The 18,899-nt window shown below is 37.9% G+C and overlaps 1 protein-coding gene across 3 annotated transcripts in view; it reads left to right on the forward strand.

Annotated features, from left to right (window-relative positions):
- Pik3cb (phosphatidylinositol-4,5-bisphosphate 3-kinase catalytic subunit beta) overlaps positions 1–16,522 on the forward strand; it is a 172,673-nt gene extending 156,151 nt beyond the window's left edge. For all 3 annotated transcript variants that reach the window (XM_004624978.3, XM_023704971.1, XM_023704972.1), the window contains 5 exons: positions 7,837–8,004; positions 8,994–9,117; positions 12,969–13,114; positions 14,082–14,214; positions 15,053–16,522. In XM_004624978.3, the coding sequence (XP_004625035.1) occupies positions 7,837–8,004; positions 8,994–9,117; positions 12,969–13,114; positions 14,082–14,214; positions 15,053–15,190 (709 nt within the window). In that variant the 3' untranslated portion in view covers positions 15,191–16,522. The remainder of the gene's footprint in view (positions 1–7,836; positions 8,005–8,993; positions 9,118–12,968; positions 13,115–14,081; positions 14,215–15,052) is intronic.
- Positions 16,523–18,899: the final 2,377 nt, after the last annotated feature.

Genomic DNA, 18,899 nt, shown 5'->3' on the forward strand with positions numbered 1-18,899 from the left:
CTTGCTGACTTTTTGTCCTCTGACCCCAGGTTTTTTAAAAAATATAAAGTACTTTAATTCTTTTTAAGTTCATTTTCAAACCAATGTCTTTCTCAGAAAACCATTTTTATTGTTTCTATAAATATATGTGCTCCAGTGTTCTGTTGTGTTTGTTTTTCTTTTGGCCAGCTGTTCAGGTTAAATTGGGTCATGCAGCGCACTCTTTTAAGTTCAGTCTTTTGAGTTCCATATATCACTATTTTAGTATTTGCAACAGTGTCATTATTATATAAATGAAAATTTGTATTACATATTTTAACTTTTCTCTGACATTCAGAATACTCTTGCATGGTTCATGTCGCATTATTTTATTTTACTTTTTTTTTTTTTTTAGACACAGAATCTCACTGTGTAGTTCAGACTGGCCTGGACTCACTATGGAGTTGAGGCTGCCCTCAAATTTACAGTGATTCTCCTGCTTCCACTTTCCCACTGCTAGGATCACAGGCATGCACCACCATGCCCACCATTCACATCACGTTAGAACATTTATAAGCCATCAATATATTGCTGTGCCTTGACCACTTTTGGTAACACTTGATTTTAACCAAAGTCTCTGAAACTGGTCCTTTGTTAAACAACTAGTAGTCCTCTAGTTAGGCTTTTCTGTCAAGTCTGATGAGTTGTATTCATATAAATCTATCTGGCCTTTGACAGATAGCTTGACATTCCTCTGCATCTTCACCCCCATACAGTGAAATCAAATTTTTGATAGTTGTCTCCACTCAATTTTACATTTGAGCTGTACTAGTGACAGTTTTTAGAGATTCATACAGGAGTTAATATAAGGTATTTAATGATACTAGTGTCATCATTCTTGTAGTGACAAAGGAAGAATGTGAAAGTCTTTCAAGAATGAGATAAAGGATTTTTCTCTTTCTTTTCTTGGAAGTAGGATAAAGTGCTGATCAGTGCCTGATTAGTGCTTAAGTCAAAAGCAGAGGAAACACTGCATATCCATTTAGAGTAAGCATCTGGGGCTAGCACCCCCAGTTTTACAGACTTTCTTTCATTTTTAAATTGATATAATGTAAAAGGTAACACATTGGATCAGAGTACAAGAAAGGAAGGTGCCCAGCATGTTGTGGCTTTCATAAGAAGTACCTTCCAATGAAAGGCCTAGATAGGACGATCAGGGCTTCGAGCATTTGTCCCCCGCTTGACTTCTGTCAAATTGTCCCTGACAAGGATGTTTTTTCCTTCCCATTGTTAATGTTCCATTCTCAAGGCATTGAATGCGTACATCGTTGCTGCTTTTGAAGAGGAAGTTGTTGGATTTGTGCCTATTCTGGTTGCAAGTGGGGTGGAGGAGATGCAGGAAAGTGAAAAAGTGCACTTTAACCTCTCAGTGTTTGCATTACATGTGTTGTGTCATGATAAAGACAAGGGGTGTCAGTAAAAAACATTCACACTTCAAAGCTTTCTTTTTTTTAATTAACCTTATTGAAAATCAATAATTATATAGCATACTAAAAATTGTACACAAATATTGAACTATGAAAGTTACAAGATGTAAACAGTGAATTTTAGAGTAATATTTCTGAGATGACTGCATCACATTAGATTAATAATAGATTGCACATTGTAAATAATTTACAAACTTAAATGAATATAATAGTAAAAATTGTCCAAAATAAAAATGAAGAATTTACAGATCAGTCATATAATAGCTCACTCTGTGCCAAAATCAAGAAACTTATATAATTAGAATTCTCAAAATAGAAGGGGGAAGTCAATAAATATTTAAAGATTTAAATTTTCTGAATTTAGTTGAAATTAGAGTACCACATTTCAAAGAAAAATGAATCTTTTACACAAGAAATTTGAATAAAATCATACAAAGAAATACAAAAATGAAATTGTCCAAAACTTATTGTAAAGAAAAAAATCATTAAAGCATATACATAAAAAATTAGCTCTGGAAGAACAAAATTAAATAGCATTTTATTCCACATTAGGAAAAAAAAAAAAGACTCAGTATGTAAGAAACTAGGCTAATTAATTCAAAGGACTGAAAGGAAAAACAAGATCTGTCCTCATTGAATTTTATTCTTAGCAAACATACCTTTGAAAACTAAAAGTAAAATATTATCTAGTTATATAAACTCGAAATACACTAATACCTCCAGACGTAGCATATAGGAGATATCAAAGAGCATAATCCAGAAGGCAAGAGAAGTTGCTATATGGTCTTGGATAACAAATGAAGAGCTCTCAAAATGATAGTTATGCAGGACTATGTAAAATATATTAGATGAACCCATTTAAAAGCTCATTGAAGATTTCTACAAAACAGTATCAATCTTATGTTGGGTTATATACATTTTTTCGTGTGTGTGTGTGTGTGTGTGTGTGTGTAAAAGACAAGAAGTAATAGAAAGTTAATGGAAAATGGAAATATACTTTTTAAAGTTTCTAATACTGGGCTGGTGAGATGGCTCAGTGGTCTAGGGCACCTACTTAGAACAAGCTTAGCAAAGCAGGGGGACCACGGTTCGATCCCCCAGTACCGCATGCCGGCCAGCCCCGCCCCCTGGTGGGCTGAGCTGGCCACACACACACACACACACACACACACACACAAATAAAATAAATTTTAAAAAAAAATAAATAAAATAAAGTTTCTAATACTAGAAGAAAACATCATACCATGTCTTTTAAGTAGATTGTAAGACAAAGATTCAGTATAAATCTTAAAACAAAAATTAAGATTAAACAATATTCAGAAAATTAAACATTAATGAAAATAAATATTTCAAAACAGTTGAACTAAGAAAAAGCTTTCATGATAGTAAAGAATTACTGAGAAAATATAACATAAATACTGGAATGGCAAATATATGACCAGCACTTCTAACAGTCTGGGGATAGGATATCGCACAAGTTCTAGTATGTCATGGACATGGACAGTGACCATGACATTTACTGGTGGCCAGATGTCACTTGTGGGATTGAGCTGCTGCTATTTCTTTGATATCCACCCTTTAGACTCAGGGTAGAATCATGACCCATAGGGTGCAGGAGAAGTCCATTTGTAGAGTATGCTTATGGAAATATTTTGCTTCTGTATACAAAAGAATAAGTGAAAGATTGCTTTTGTATACTTCTTACTCTCCTGTGTTTAATTGTTTGCCCTATTTGTGGGTTCTTTCCATTCTCATTCATGGAATTGTGGTCATTGTGATCCCTTCCTAGAATATCTTTTAGTAGTCTGTGTAGGGTTGGCTTTGTCATTATGAAATTCTTCAGTTGTTCCTTGTCATGGAAGTATTTCACTTCTCCATTATACTTGAAAAAGAGTTTTGCAGGGTATATCAGTCTGGGTTGGAATTTGTTTTCTTGCAAGACTTGAAGTACTTTGCTCCCTGCTCTTCTTGACTTGATGGTTTGTGAAGAGAAATCTGCCGTTATCCTTATGGGTTTTCCTTTAAATGTGATCTGTTTCTTTTCTTTAGTGGCTCTTAGTATACTGTTCCTGTACTGAATTTCTGGGATCTTGATTATTATATGTCTGGGTGTGTTTTTCATTGGATTGATGTTATTTGGAGTTCTGTATGTTTTGGTTACCTGAATGTCAGATTGTTTGCTCATATATGGGAAGTTTTCTTCTATTACTTCTGTCCATATTCTTTTTATATCATTTGTATTGACTCCTTCTTTCTCATTGATGCCTATTAGTCTTACATTGTTCATCTTTGCATCGTCTTGCAGGTATTGAATTTTTTTTCCTGCATCCTAGTTGCTTTTAAGAGATCTTTTCTTACCTTTTCACTTTGCTGCAATGGTGTCTTTAAGATCTGAAAGTCTATTTTCACTTTCATACATATGGTTTTGCCAGCTTGTGATTGAGGTTTTAATTTCCTGTATAGCACTTTGAATTTGCTTCATGCATTCTATTTTTTTCCTTTATTGCTCATTCAAGGATTCCATCATTTTTCTATTCTGCTCTATTGTTTTTAATCAGTGTATTCTTTAGAAGCACTTAGTACTTCTTTCATTATAGTTATCATTTCTTTTTTTACTTCAGAAATTATTTCTGATCTGATTTCTTCTATACCTTTCTGCAGTTGTTTCTTTACTTCTGACACTATTGTTTCAGAGATTTCAGGTGTGTGACTTCCAATTTCTTCTGTGCTATTGTCTCCTGCATTTGTTCTGGGTGAACTCGGGGCCTGAGAATGCATTTTTGCTTCTTCTCTTTGTGATTTTTGTATAGCACTGTCTTCTGACCTTTGGTGTAGAGCTTAGATAGAGTTATTACCTTAGCACCAGATCTGGATCTACCAAGTTCAAACATGTCCAGATGGGTGTGGCTTGGGTCTGCCTGCTGTGCTCAGCTTCTTCCTGCTGCAGCCCTTGGAGGTGAACCCTCTCTGACACTCTGGCAAGATGTGCTGCTCCTGGATCAGCTGGGTGGGTCTTGCCTCTAGCCTCTCTGCAGGCAGTTCTGCTGCAGGTTCCACACCAGGACTGTCTGATGGAGGACATTCTACTCACATGCAGGCCTGGGCTCTGGGTAGAATGAGGATCCAATGGATCCCAGGCAGTCGCACTCATAGGCAGAGCATGGGCTTTGGGTCGAATGACTATCTTTCTTATTAAGAGATGCATTTCTTTTTCTTTTTCTTTTTTAAAAATTTCTATTTATTTATTTATTTATTTATGTATTTTGTGTGTGTGTGGCCAGTTCAGCCCACCAGGGGGCGGGGCTGGCTGGCATGTGGTGCTGGGGATTGAACCGCGATCCCTGTGCTTTGCTTAGCTTAGTTTGTTCTAAGTAGGTGCTTTAGACCACTGAGCCATCTCACCAGCCCAAGAGATGCATTTCTTAAAGGAGAAGTGAATTATTTAGTGCAGTTATAAACCAATCCATTGTTACACCAGTCTGCCAGGATGTAATGTGATGTTTCTTCTTCCAACTTTGTTTTGGTAGAAATGTAACTGAATTTTTCATTGGAAAGAATTTTAAAAACTAATTAAGCTTTCTTTGATCTAGTTGTTATCTATACTAACACTCATATACCCACCCCTCCTGCCACCTCTCCCTCTGTCTTTCTCTTCCCCACTCCTCTCTCTCATCTAAGTCCAGATACTGAGTGTCTTTAGTCTGGCAGAAATCTGTTCATGTCCTGCAGAGTCCTGCATGGTGTCCAGCCCTCGCTCCGTCTTCTCTTCACCTTGCAGTTGTGCTCCACTTGTGCTCCCCTCCAGCCCTCCGGGCCTTCCTCTTCTAGAGGTCTTCTTGACTTCTGGCATGTTCTTTCACCTCTTCGTCATACAGAGGTTACATTCACTGTGCTCTGGAAGCTCAGTGAGACTAGGGACTACTGTATTATTTACTGTCTTACAAAATGCTTAGCACATAGTTGTACCCAACTAATTTTTGAACCTACAAATTCTGTCCATTGTAACTATAAAAACTTTCTATAGTTACAATACTATAGTTACAAAACTTTTATTTGAATCTTCCAAGGTATCTCATTTTATTTTTCAAGTTACTTTAGTTATAGTAATAGTCTTTTTAAAGTTGGAGAAAACATTTATAGTCAAATTGAGAAAAAAATATTAATACATAAAATATTTATATAAATTACTAAAGAAAATGTTTAAAATCCTAAAAAATCAAACTATGAACAGATAATTAAGTGCAGAAATTCTTAAAATGGCCAAAAATCTGAAAAAATTTTATTTTTATTAGAGGTTAAATAAATGCCAAACAAAGAAAAAAGCAAGCTGGGTGATAGCTGAATGGCATAAGCACCTGTTAACAAGTACAAGGACCTGAGTTCAGTCCCCAGTACAGTAAAAAAGAACAAAGCCAAATGCTACCTCTCAATTTAGCTAAAATGATTTAAATTGATAATCTAAAATATCTTTTGCGGTATTATGTAGGCAGCCCCTCTTTCTGGCTACTCATTTCACTAACAGGCTACCAGCCTTTTTGCATTTCTACACCTTTTCAGTTAAAGGTGTATCTCTAAGTAGTTTATAATCCCCTATGAGGAGGTATGATTACAATCTAGGAAAAAGAAATTGGCATGCAGACCTACTGATGTCACTTTGGTGCTGTGGCTTAGCTCTATTTAGTCACTATAAAGCATTCACCTGGTCTTCATCCATGTCGGCCTCCCTTACCCACTTTTATTTAATAAAGAAATAGTTTATGTTACATAGTGTGTCTGGAAACTGTTAAGCTAAAAAGATAGTTTCAACTGAGTGTGGTGGAGCACACTTGTAATCCCAGCACTCTAGGCGGCTAAGATAGGAGGATCAAAAGTTAAGCACAGCCTGAAGAGCCAAACAGTATAAACCCTGTCCAAAAAAAAAAAGGACTGGAAATGTTTCTCAGTACAAAAGCTTGAGTTCAAGCTTTAGGGGTGGAGGCTAGAGACATACAGACCCAATTTTAAGCTTTGACTCTTCTGACAAGCTGCTTAAATTTTTCATTTATAAAATTGGGAACTCACCTTATAGGGATTCTTTTGCTGCACTATTTATCAATTCAAAACTATTTATTGAGTACCCTTTCTGTCCCAGGCACATTCTCAGGCACTGAAATTATAGCAGGTAAACTTGCATCCTAATAGTAGAAACAAATAAAAAATACATAAAATTGAGGGCTGGCAAGATAGCTCAGCAGACTAAGCACTTGCTTAGGCAAACATGGGAATTGGGGTTCAATCCCTGGCACACATGCCATGCTGGCCCTGCCACTGAGACCAGGCATGGTGGGGCACACCTGTAATCCCAGCCCTGGTGAGGCTACGAACAGGAGGATCACTGCAAGTCTGAGCTGCATAGCAAGACCCTGTACCAAATACATTACAAAAATAATAATAAAATAGAATTTAAAATGTGCTGGATTGTATTGAGGTATATATAGGAAAGTAAAAATGTAGCATTGGGGACAATACTGCCATTTTAAGTAGGATCCAAGATATTCTCACTGAGATTGATATTTCAGGAAAGAATTCAAAGAGGAAAGGGGATAACACATGTACATGTCTTAGGAAAGAATATTCTACAGAGACAAAAGAGTAGAAATAATGAATGTTTGATATATTTGAGGAACAGCAAGAAGGCCAGTGAGTTAGAACCAAAATTAACAGCGAGAGCAGCAGAAATGATGGAAAACCAGACTAAAGAAAGCCCTGTGACCCATCACAAGCATAGATTTTAACTCTCATTTGGGAAGCTATTGCAGATTATTGCATTAGGAATAGGCTATGAGGTAGACCTGTTAAAAACTGGTTGAATTATCCAAGTAAAGGTTAATGGTGACTTGGACTAGGGCTTAGCCAAGGAAAGGTGGGAATGAAGAAGTATTTAGATTCTGGATACATTTTCAGGACAAGCAAATTAAATGCCAGATGTGAGAGAAAAGAGTCAAAGATGACCTAACTGTTGTGAGGCTTGAACAACTAGAAGGATAATGTGTATACCTATTGTGCGTTCCATAAAGGAAGATCTTCTTCTCAATGTACAGTAAACCTGAAGGGTTTTTCTGTTATCCATCATGCTTCTGTATACCTACACAAGCAAGTAGATTGTTTCATCAGAATAATTTTATAACATGATGATGTTTAGCTAGAATATTAAAAATTTGTCAACCATTTCTATCAGCAAGAATTTTATTCCCTCACAAAAGGTAGAGCTTGTATTTTCCTATCTGGTAATAGTATAGGAATAAGTAATGAGAATTCTATGATTAATAATTAAATTTTTTAAATGAAAGGAAAAGCTTAATATTTCATGTAGGGAAAATATGACTTGTTATGCCCCTTCTTTTCGTTTCAGGATGCTGCCTTATGGCTGCTTAGCAACAGGAGATCGCTCTGGCCTCATTGAAGTTGTGAGCACCTCTGAAACAATTGCTGACATTCAGCTGAACAGTAGCAATGTGGCTGCTGCAGCAGCCTTCAATAAAGATGCCCTTCTGAACTGGCTTAAAGAGTACAATTCTGGGTTTGTTTACTATATTTAATTATCCTTTTTCTTTATAGACCGACAAAAGAAATCAATGTCACAGAATATATACTAATTTTATGTATTGCTTTATTTCAGGTTAAACATAGGCCTTTCTAAAATCTTATGGCTAGTTAACACTGAATTCTCCTTTATCTAGAGCAAATTTTAGAGACCCTGCAATAAAATTACAGTACATCATAAGAATTTAGGTATTTTAGCTCAGTGGATTAAAGTGCCTGCAAGCAGACGCAGCGGCCAGGGTTTGATCCCTGAGCCTGCCCTGCTGGCCCCACCCATGAGGCGTGACAGTTGAGACTGTGCCTGTGATCCCAGCACTTGGGAAGCTGTAAACAGGAGAATCACTATGAATCCAATCTAGTAGTGAGACCCTGAACACCCTGTAGATCTTTCCCTAAAATACAGGGGGGGGGGAGAAAAAGAATTTAGGTATATTACAAGTAGAACACTAAAAATTTTAAGTGCATCGACTTCTGTAATTATGTGAACATATGAACTTAAATGTTAAAATTTTAATAGACTCAATTTTATGGTAAATAAATGTGTTTGTAGGCTGTGATCGCTCCACACTAAAAAATACAGTTCTTAGGATTGTGTTATTTGTGGTTATGGTGCTAGACAAGCATTCATATATTGGAAATAAAGAAATTTCACAGTACCGTAGCAGGAACAATCCAGCAAAGCTCATGCTTGCCCCCTATTATTGTGCATGTGAACCTGAACTCCATCCTCACTGAAATGTGACCTGTAAGACACAGACATCTGAGTGGCTCAGGCCCATTTATCTCATGTCTTTGAAATCAAGCTGTGTTCCCTTCTCTTCAGTCAGTCCAGCATGTTCTGTTAATATGGTTTTAGCAGCGTGGTGTTGGAAAGTCTCACAAAGAAGAATACAGGTGTGATTTGGATTTTATCTCTCACATTTAGAGACTGAACACCCCTGTTGTTGTTTTTTTCTCTTGTTTCAGGGATGACCTGGACCGGGCCATTGAAGAGTTTACTTTATCATGTGCTGGCTACTGTGTAGCTTCTTATGTCCTTGGGATTGGTGATAGGCACAGTGACAACATAATGGTCAAAAAAAACGGCCAGGTGAGGATGCCATAGTCTGACAATGGCTTCAGTATGTTAAACCTTTTCCTCTGTCTTTTTCTCAGTTTCCCATAGACCCTTATTTTATATACTGTCCGCTTCACATACTCATTGTTTGTGTTAAAAATTATAAGCATTAACTTAAATATTTTTTAAAAATTGTTTTGGTTAGGGCCTGGGGAGATGGCTCAGTAGAATAAGTGCTTGTCTGGCAAGTGCAAGGGCCTGAGTTCAATCCCCGGTTCTGCCAAAAAAAAAAAGTAAAAATTGTTGTGATTATGTGTTCTATTCTTTCAAGGAGCAGATGATATGATAGATATACTTTTTTGTTTGGTTGGTTTTGGTTTTTTGAGACAGGGTCTCGTTATATAGTCCAGGTTGGTCTCAAAATTATGGTGATCCTCTTGTCTCACCCTCCCAAGTGTGGGGATTACAGGCACACGAGGCATCACACTCTGAAAGACATATTGTCTTTAAAGAATATAAGTAGGGCTAGGGATATAACTCAGCAGCTCAGTGCCTGCCTGGCAAGTACAAGGCCCTGAGTTAAATTCCTGGTATAAAATATATATATGCAGTACCACAAAACTTGGGCTGAATCATGCTTAGGTCATTTTCTCTTTATGAACATCAAATTTTAGGGGCCTGCCCCTTAGCTCAGTTCTTTAAGTGACTGCTTCAACAAAACAGTCAGGCTCAGGTTGCTGTGGTTCAATCCCCACAACTCAAGCCAGCCAAACCTGCCCTGAAGGCATTCGAAGAAAAAAAAAAAAAGAACATCAAAATTAATCATACATGGGAGTAAGGAGAAAAGTGTGTACTACCCTACCAATTTGAAGTACCTAGAGAAGTTCAGTCAGGTTTTGAAGATGAAATACTTGTCAAGTGAATTTCTGAGGGATGTACCTGGCTTTAAATTTTTGATCTCATGCGTAGATTTCCAGTTTAGCCACTCGTAGAATTCCTCTCCCTAGAAACATCCCAAAATGGAAATCTCTGAGTCACTTTGCAAGCCCTGGCTTTAGTAGAACACAGAACTTGGTAACTCCTAGGAGTTCTAGATAATTCAGCTTGCACCTTGGAAGGTTGAAGCTTGTGTCCATATTTAAAGATTTTCTCTGACTCTGGTTAATCAAAGTAGAAGTTTTAGTTTATCTTCATTTTTTTCCTTATAGCCTTCCAAAATAATAAAGAGGAATAAGAAGAAATACTTAAACCTAGGAAGTCAAAGTTGATAGGACAAGAAGCTACAGGGGATGAATACTGATTTTTCTGACTCAAAAACACTAGGTTCTACAGAGATTAAGGAAAAAGTGTCATATTAAAAATGGAGACGAAGTAAAAGTTGTCATAGTTAGTGGTACAATCTACAGCCACTTCCACTTGCTCAGCTCCAAGAACAATGACAACCAAGCATACAGCCCACCTCAGAGGAGGTATAAGAGAAAGAAGGCATTGTCCCCATGATATAGTGATGGATTTTGTTTTTCTGTTTTGGAAAATAGAGGTCTTAAAAGTAGTGTAAACATCTTGTGGTGGACACAGATGTAAATGCAGTACATAGGTCAGTGCCTTTGATCTAATGATAATCTCAACTGTAAAGTAGTAGCATTATCCCCATTTTATGGGTAAGAAATTGAGGCAACAGAGAAAGGCATTCTGTGGTTTACATCTTGGCAATTTGGCTCAAATCACTATGTCTCAACCTCTGTCTGTGTCTGTCTTTCCCTGTCCCTGTGTCTGTGTCTGTCCCTGTCCCTGTGTCTGTCTCTCTCTCTCTCTCTCTCTCTCTCTCTCTCTCTCTCTCTCTCTCTCTCTCATGTATAATATACAGAAATGATAAAGACTAAGTGCTGGGAAGTACATTATCAGATCTAATAATGGGAGAAAAATAAAACAGAAGGAGCTTGCTAAGTAAATAAAGCAAAAAACTTTTCAGAGCTGATTTCATGAACATCCAATCAAAAGAGCACAAGTGCTTGCTTATAATGGGTGAAAAAAATCCTTACAAAACCCTTTTACTATTGCAGCGCATCAGATATAAAAAGAACACTTAAATTCTTCCCAGAGACATAGCCGTTTACATGCCAGAGTTTAGGGCTCAAAGTGATTGGCTTCTCAAGAGCTACATTAGAATTTTTAAGACAGTGAAAGTTAAGACTTCATAATTTTGAAGGGAAATGATTTTTAACCTAGAATTCTATCAGTCAAATATGAAGATGAAATAGAGATTTAAAAATATGCAATATCTCTTTTTCTTTTTCCTTTCTGAGACAGTGACTACCCTTCAGTTGTCTTGGCTGGCTTTAAACTCTAAACGTCTTGTCTCACTCACCCTCCCAAGTAGCTAGGATTGTAGGCTCATGCCCCCATGGCTGGCTTTCTGTTCTGCCTCTTTTCTCAGGAGGCTGCTGGAATAAGGACATCCACCAAAACAAAAGTCCCTGAGAGGATGTTTGTTAGTGTACAAAATATTTTTAGCTGTCCTAACTAGCAGGTAGGGTAGAGCAATACTGACATCTAGTGATTAGAGGGCAGGGATTCTAAACATCGTATAGTGTATAAGACAGAAACCCTTGGTATGGAATTATACCATCCTAAAATGTCAGTACTGCCAGTGTTGAGAAACTCTCATTTATACCCAAAAAGAATGTGATGTGAGATTTATGAAATGGGTTTCAAGTGAGCAAAGACTGAAGAGAAAGCCTAGGAGGATGGCCAGGCAACATCCTTGCCACATCCTTTGGAAAATAATTTCAAGATTGGTTTTTGGATTAAGGAGAGTTTGGGGAGACTTAATGACAGAGTAATAAACGCTAAGTGAAAAAACCATAAAAGAAACTTTATGGGAAAAAATGAGCCAAAACAAAAATGAAATAGTTAAAAGTATACCCTACCACATGGCTTAACTTCAAATTGTATTTACATAATCTGAACAATAACAACATTGGATACTGATTTAATGAGAAGTTATGATAATGTAGAATAATGTTAACACAAATGTACTAAATCTTCTTGCATAGTAACATTAAGAAGTAAACATAAACATAATATGTAGAAAAGTGGAAGCAGGTACTAGGGAAACCACATAAAAGAAAAAGTCAAGGGGCTGGCCTGATAGCTCAGCAGACTAAAGCACCTGCTTAGGCAGAGCGCAGTGGCCGGGGTTTGATTCCTGGCATGCTGTGCTGGCTCCACCCCTGGGGTGTGCCGAGATGGGGAGGCTGAAAATGTGGAGGATTACTACAAGTCCAATCTGCACATAGTGAGACCCTGTACGCCCAAAAAGTCAAAGTTACTTCTTAGCAGTAACACTCAAGGAAGGGAGCTCGAAATACAAACGTGTATTCTTTTTGTTGTAATTGTGCTATGTTTTATACGATTGCTTGACTTTTTAAAATCAAACATGTTCATTATTTATATGTAGTTTTCTTTACAAAGATATTACTACCAGGTACTTCCAGTGCTCTGGGAGACTAAAGCAGGAGGGTTGCAAGTTCAAGCCCAGTGTAGATAATTCAGCTTAACAATTTAGCAAAATCCTATCTATGAGTCAGTGAATGAATGGTAAGATAAGCTCTGTGTAAAGGGCCTGTGTTCAATCCCCAGCAAAAGGCTGGGAAGATTTCTCCTTTTGCATTGGGTATATGCAATTTAATATTAAGGTTATTCTAGAGTATAAAAGGCCTAAGTATTAGAAACACTTCCAGAATGGCCAAGGGGGATATGAATAGGAGAACTGAGTTTGGAGTTAGGATAGCATCTGGAAGTCTTAAAGATTTCAGAGACCTTGCCTTTCTATTTGAAACTTCTAGAAAAATAAGAAAAATTAAATCCCATTTGCTTTCCAGCTCTTCCACATTGACTTTGGACATATTCTTGGAAATTTCAAATCTAAATTTGGCATTAAAAGAGAACGAGTGCCTTTTATTCTTACTTATGATTTCATTCATGTCATTCAACAAGGAAAAACAGGAAACACAGAGAAGTTTGGTCGGTGAGTATTACCCTCAAGTCAAGGCTACTCCCATCTAACCTTTTCTCATCTGCAGTTGTACTAGTATTTCCTAAGTTTATTGGATCCATGAAATGTGCACTCAGATAACATGAAGGTTTGAGGGGAATTTACATGTCTCATCGTTGTGCCTGTTAAGAAATGCTCAAGAAACAGGAAATGCTAGGAATTTTAATAAAATTGTTAAGATTCCTTTTAACCATGTACACCATGCTTCTATTTTAGAAAGTGCTCTTACAGTATTGAAACATTTGACAGTTAGCTGTTGAGAGAACAGGTGTTTTACTGTTATTCTGGAGAACAGTAAAGGAACCTGGGTTCAAACTTTCTGAACTGTTTCTTCCCTATTTGTATATTCCAAAAACATACTTCTTGTCTTCCTCCTTTATTTCTTTATTTTGAAAAGTGGACAAGAATATTAAATTTTAGAGCTGTTGTGGTAAGTAAAGATATATATTATGTGGTCAAAATATAGTATGTGCTTAATAACTGTTTATTCAGTTGTCATTTCTGTTTCTGCAGCATATATCTTTGCTTGGCAAGATAAAGAACATAGGACTGGGTGGTCTTGAATTAGCCTTAGGAAGAGGGAGAATGAATGAAAGGCAATAGGAAGAAGCGATATGATGGACACTGGGGGCAAGGAGGGCATTTGGAGTCAGACTGCAAATCCATAACTGTGTAGAGGAATTGTTTTATTGCTTTATCACAGAATTTTAGTGTATTTTTTTTTTTGAAGAACACTGTATGCGTGAGTTTTGAGAATTAACTTACATAAATTTGAATTTTGCCACAGTTTTTACAGTAGTAAAAATAAAAACTGAACTTTTAGTTCACAAGTAATGTTTTGATTCTAACAGGAAGTCTAAATAATGTCTTATTTTCCTTTATGAAATGTGCTGTCTTCCCTCAAATCCTGGGCTCATGCGGTTTGCCACATTAATATAAGGTTCCGCCAATGTTGTGAAGATGCATATCTGATTTTGCGAAAGCATGGGAATCTCTTCATTACTCTCTTTGCACTGATGTTGACTGCTGGGCTTCCTGAACTCACATCAGTCAAGGATATACAGTATCTTAAGGTACAACCCTTTTCCTTTCATAGACTTGATGGGCAGGGAGCCAGTTTTATCCAAATAGCTGAAGGCAGTAAAACAAAGCAATTTTCTCTTAGATGGTTTGTACTCAAGAGTAAAAGAATCTGAAAAGTTCATATAAAGGAGCAGTTTTGAAAGAAGAGCATGGCTGGACATGGCAGTACACACCTGTATTCCCAGCACTCTGAGAGTTGAGGCAGGAGGATCTCAAGTTCAAGCCCACCTGGGCAATGAAGGGACTTAGCAAGATTCTGTCTCAAAATTTTAAAAAGGGGATGAGGATAGGTTCAGTACATAAGTTTTGGGTTCAATCTCCTCTACTACCAAAAGAAGGGAGGATATAAAGGAAGGAAGAAAAGAGGAAAGTGGGAGGGAAGAAAGGAGAGGAAAAGAGAAATGGAAAAAGGAATGCTTATAATGCAGAAGACTTTCCCATCGGTTGAAGGGGCACAGAAAAGACTTGTATTGGGTAGTTAACTGCTTAGCACTCTCCCCCCCACTCCCACACACGCTGGAGGACCAGAGTTCCAACTGGTTGCCACGTTGTTCTTCAACCTGCCTTTTACTTGCCAAGGTATTAGTGGGCAACTAAGTGCATTTCAATAATTATTTCTTCTTTAAAAACTGTTTGATGTTTGATAAGGTCATTATACTACCTTCCTGTCTATTCTTCATCCAACAAATGATACTTAAGTGAGGACATATGGCACTCCATCCAGTAGTGGCTACAAATGCATGACCATGCCAACCTCTTGAAGATTTTGATGTTTGTACATCTCTACTCAGGATATATAAAACCCATTTTTTCCCCTTTCATTTTTAGGACTCTCTTGCTTTAGGAAAGACTGATGAAGAAGCACTCAAACAATTTAAGCAAAAATTTGATGAGGCGCTCAGGGAAAGTTGGACTACTAAAGTGAACTGGATGGCACACACAGTTCGGAGAGACTACAGATCTTAACATCAGCCTTTGCTCCTGGTGTATCTTTTAGTTTTGTTTCATTTTCACCTTGCACTTGCACTAAATTGAACATGCCCTACCAGAGATGTTATAAAGGGAATGAAATCCTGGAACTCAGTTACATTAAGAATACGGCATCCCACAGAAGCTAATCCCAACAATCCCTGATGAGTACTCTGCTTTTTGAATGCTTCTAAGACCCATCAGGAATCCTGTCAACATTATGGATAATCATTTCCTGCAGACTTTGCACTCCAAGGAATGCTACTAGGGATAGTCTGATGTCTTATTCTTTGATAACTATTTGGTACTTTGCCCGAAAGTTGTAAATACTTCTTTTCAGTGTTGTGACCAAGTGTTACCACTCAGCCAAGAACTTATCCACACTTGGGAGCTGGGAGATGATCTTCTTCCCACAATGAAGCTTTCAAGGTTATCTTCCTTAGCTTTTTAAATTGTGTAAACTGCAAATTATGATATAATTTCAATTTATGATTATTTTTCAAAAGAAATCTTTTAAACCTGTGGAAACTCATTAATTCCTTTGTTAATATTTATTTACCATGATAGCATCATTCCAGCCAGACTTGCTGAAAAATCTACTAGTGAGGCAAATATATATTTATAAAATTTCCAGTGGGAGTTCTATATAAAAAAAGGTCTTCCTTTGGTATTCTTCATCCTGTGTTTTTAAAGTTTTACAAAATGCAGAGCTTTTTCCTAAGTTACTTTAAGGTTAGTTAACTGTGAGATCCAGTTCTTCCATCTGCCTCTGTAATGAGGCACATATTAATACAGTTTTTATATGGTAATCTATGAAAGAGTTCACTTCATAGAGCATAATATTTGAGCAAATGTATCCAAGAAAGCAAACAAAAAGGAACCTATTTATGGAATAAACTCCAGATTTAAAATTCAGTATTTTAGTAAAATGCCAACTGTTCTTACTGTATTTATTAAAACTTATAATAATGTGAGTTTTTGAGGATATTAGTTCAAATTGAAATGGTTTCATGCCATATGGAAATCTTTAATTTATTTGTTGAGGTACCGTATATTTAGGTGCTAGGTGGAAAAATGTTAATATGTGCAATAGGAACTACTGGTTTGAATGTGTAAATGGATGCTCTGAGCACTGGCAACATCCCGCCAACTACTGCTTATTCTCCAAAGAATATTGGGAGCTCTCAGTCCTCAATGACATGGGAAAGACAACTGAATACTTGCCCTCTGACTGAGTTTTCTGTGGGAAATTTATTAAAGATTGTTTAATTTTGTTGTCCTTAATATTCTCAGTCAAATAAATGGGTGAGCTGGTTTTGGATATTCTTGAGATGTGTGGGCCTCTTCTTTGTAAGATCACAAGCCTTTGGATCTTGGCACTAAGACTTCAAGAAATTGCCAAGAAGCTGGGTATGATGGCACACCCCTGTAATCCTGGTGTTTGGAAGGGTGGGGAGGGTGAGGCATGATTACCAAAGTTCAAGACTAGCCTAGGCTACATAATAACTTCAAGGCCAGCCTGAATTGTAGAATGAGATCCTGTCTGAAACTTGCACCCCCTAAAAAAAGAAAAGTGGCCAAGTTGGTAGACTGACCAACCCAGGCTAATAGGCTGAGACTCTTTACCTCAACCTCTTTCTGTACTTCCTCACCCTATCAGGCACAGGGTGGGAGGTTCCTTGGACTCTGCTGGGAGCCTGAGGTAAGGAGGTGCCACTGTCAAGGTTTGGAGGACTGGGAGGTACTCTGAGGTCTGGGAGGATGGATGTCTTGTTAACTAGTTACTAGACCCCTGTGCGAAGGCCAGGCTGATGTCACTTATAGAACTCATCCACAGGGCAGATTCTCAGAGCATAACAATTTCTTGGACATAATTCAAATGAGGTAGGGCTTAGCCTCTGAATTCCTTAGTCCCTAGATTTATTCAGACTTAGTGAGTTCCACAACTGGGGCTGTTTAACTAGTCACAATCCAGTTTGTGTATGCCAGGCTGCAGGTCAGTGATTTGAAGAATGGTGAGCATTTTTAGGAAAAGGTAATGGCCACTTTCCAGCAGGGTCTCCTTAGCCCCCTGAAAAGGTGTTTGGTTTTTTAAAAAATGCCTGATGAATGTGAATGTTTTCAAGAGTAAGTAATAGAAATGAAACTTCAAGATGGCCCTCGACCTCTCTTCCCACCTCTTCTGTACTGCATCCCCACCCTCAAGATAGCCAGCGTGGTATGCCTCAGCCTCTAGACATTCCTAGCAGGTATGACCTATGTACTTGCTGAATTACCTGTCTCTGGCTAGGAAGGAAGGTAGGAGAAAGAAAAAGACCCACCACCCTGGATCGGTAGGACGTAGGGTATAGGAACAGCTTTTTTTACAAGAAGTAGTTACACTGGTTACCCAGTGTTTTCACCTTAACCAACTCTGACCAATCTTGTGATCTTACCCTAAAATAATCTTTGTTCCTCTCCCACATTCCCCCAAATAGTGTCTTAGAAGCTGTACATTTCCATACTTGTGGGAAGAGAAAATGACTTCATTGAATAGTTCTTGAGTACCACTTCCTGTGTGTAGGTATACCCTGAACATAAGGGCCAATTGCAGTGTAGCTCTTAGCTTTGTGACCCCTGAATAAGGAATTTGTTCTAATTCCTGTGATTTTGAGTTTCCTACTTTATAAAAAGGTGTTAATACCTGTTCCACTCGGGTAGGCAGGCAGAGAGTAGGGTAAAACTAGGGATAAAAACATTTTGAAGCCAGATGGGATGGCACATACCTATTATTCCAACACTATGCGAGGCTGAGGCAGGAAGTTTGCAAGTTTAAATCCAGCCTGGGTAACTTAGCAAAACACTATCTCAAAAAAAAAAAAAAAAAAGTGATGGTGGTGGTGGAGGGAACATTCTAAAAAAGAAAAACTTGCTGAATCTCAACTCACACCAGTTTTATTTTCCTAACTCTCTTCTCCAGAGCCAGTATGGGAAAGAACTTGGGAAGGAAAACCCCATGTACAGCTCTGTTTTTACTCCTCTCCGGGGAAGAGCTCACTAGTGCACTCTGAGTTTTTTGTTGTTGTTGTTGTTGCTGTTGCTTGTTTTTGTTGTTGTTTGTTTCTGTTTTGAGGTAGGGTCTCACTATGTAGTCTTGGCTGGTCTCAAACTTACGGAAATCTTCCCATCAGCTTGCAGAGTACTGGGATTATAGGCAGGCAACAATACACCTAGCAGCTGAGAATTTTATTCTAAATATGGCTTCTTCATGGTAGGCTAGACTTAGAAAAGAAACCCATGATATTGCCAATGACTAGTAACTTTAACACCAGTGATATTGCCAGTGACTTGAACATATGGGGTCAATTCAGATATCTCACTGGTGGGCAGCTCTAGTGCTACAAGTCACCTAATACATGTACCACTAGTTCAAGCCAGTGGGAATGTGTTAGGCAGAATTGGGGAAAGGGATAATTAAGGCTAAGATACATAGGGCCAGCCAAGTAGCTCAGCAGATTAAAATGCCTGCAAGCAGGTGCAGGGGTTGAGTGTTCAATCCCCAGGCCTGCCCTGCTGGCCCCACCCCCGGGGCACCCTGAGATGGCAATTGAGACTGGGTGTGGTAGTGCACACCTGTAATCCTGACTCTTGGGAGGCTATAAACAGGCAGATCACTATAAGTCTGATCTAGTGAGACCCTGAACATCCTGTAGACCTTTCCCTAAAA

This window comes from Octodon degus, unplaced genomic scaffold, assembly GCF_000260255.1.
Source record: "Octodon degus isolate 3935 unplaced genomic scaffold, OctDeg1.0 scaffold00008, whole genome shotgun sequence".
Lineage (NCBI taxonomy): Eukaryota > Metazoa > Chordata > Mammalia > Rodentia > Octodontidae > Octodon > Octodon degus.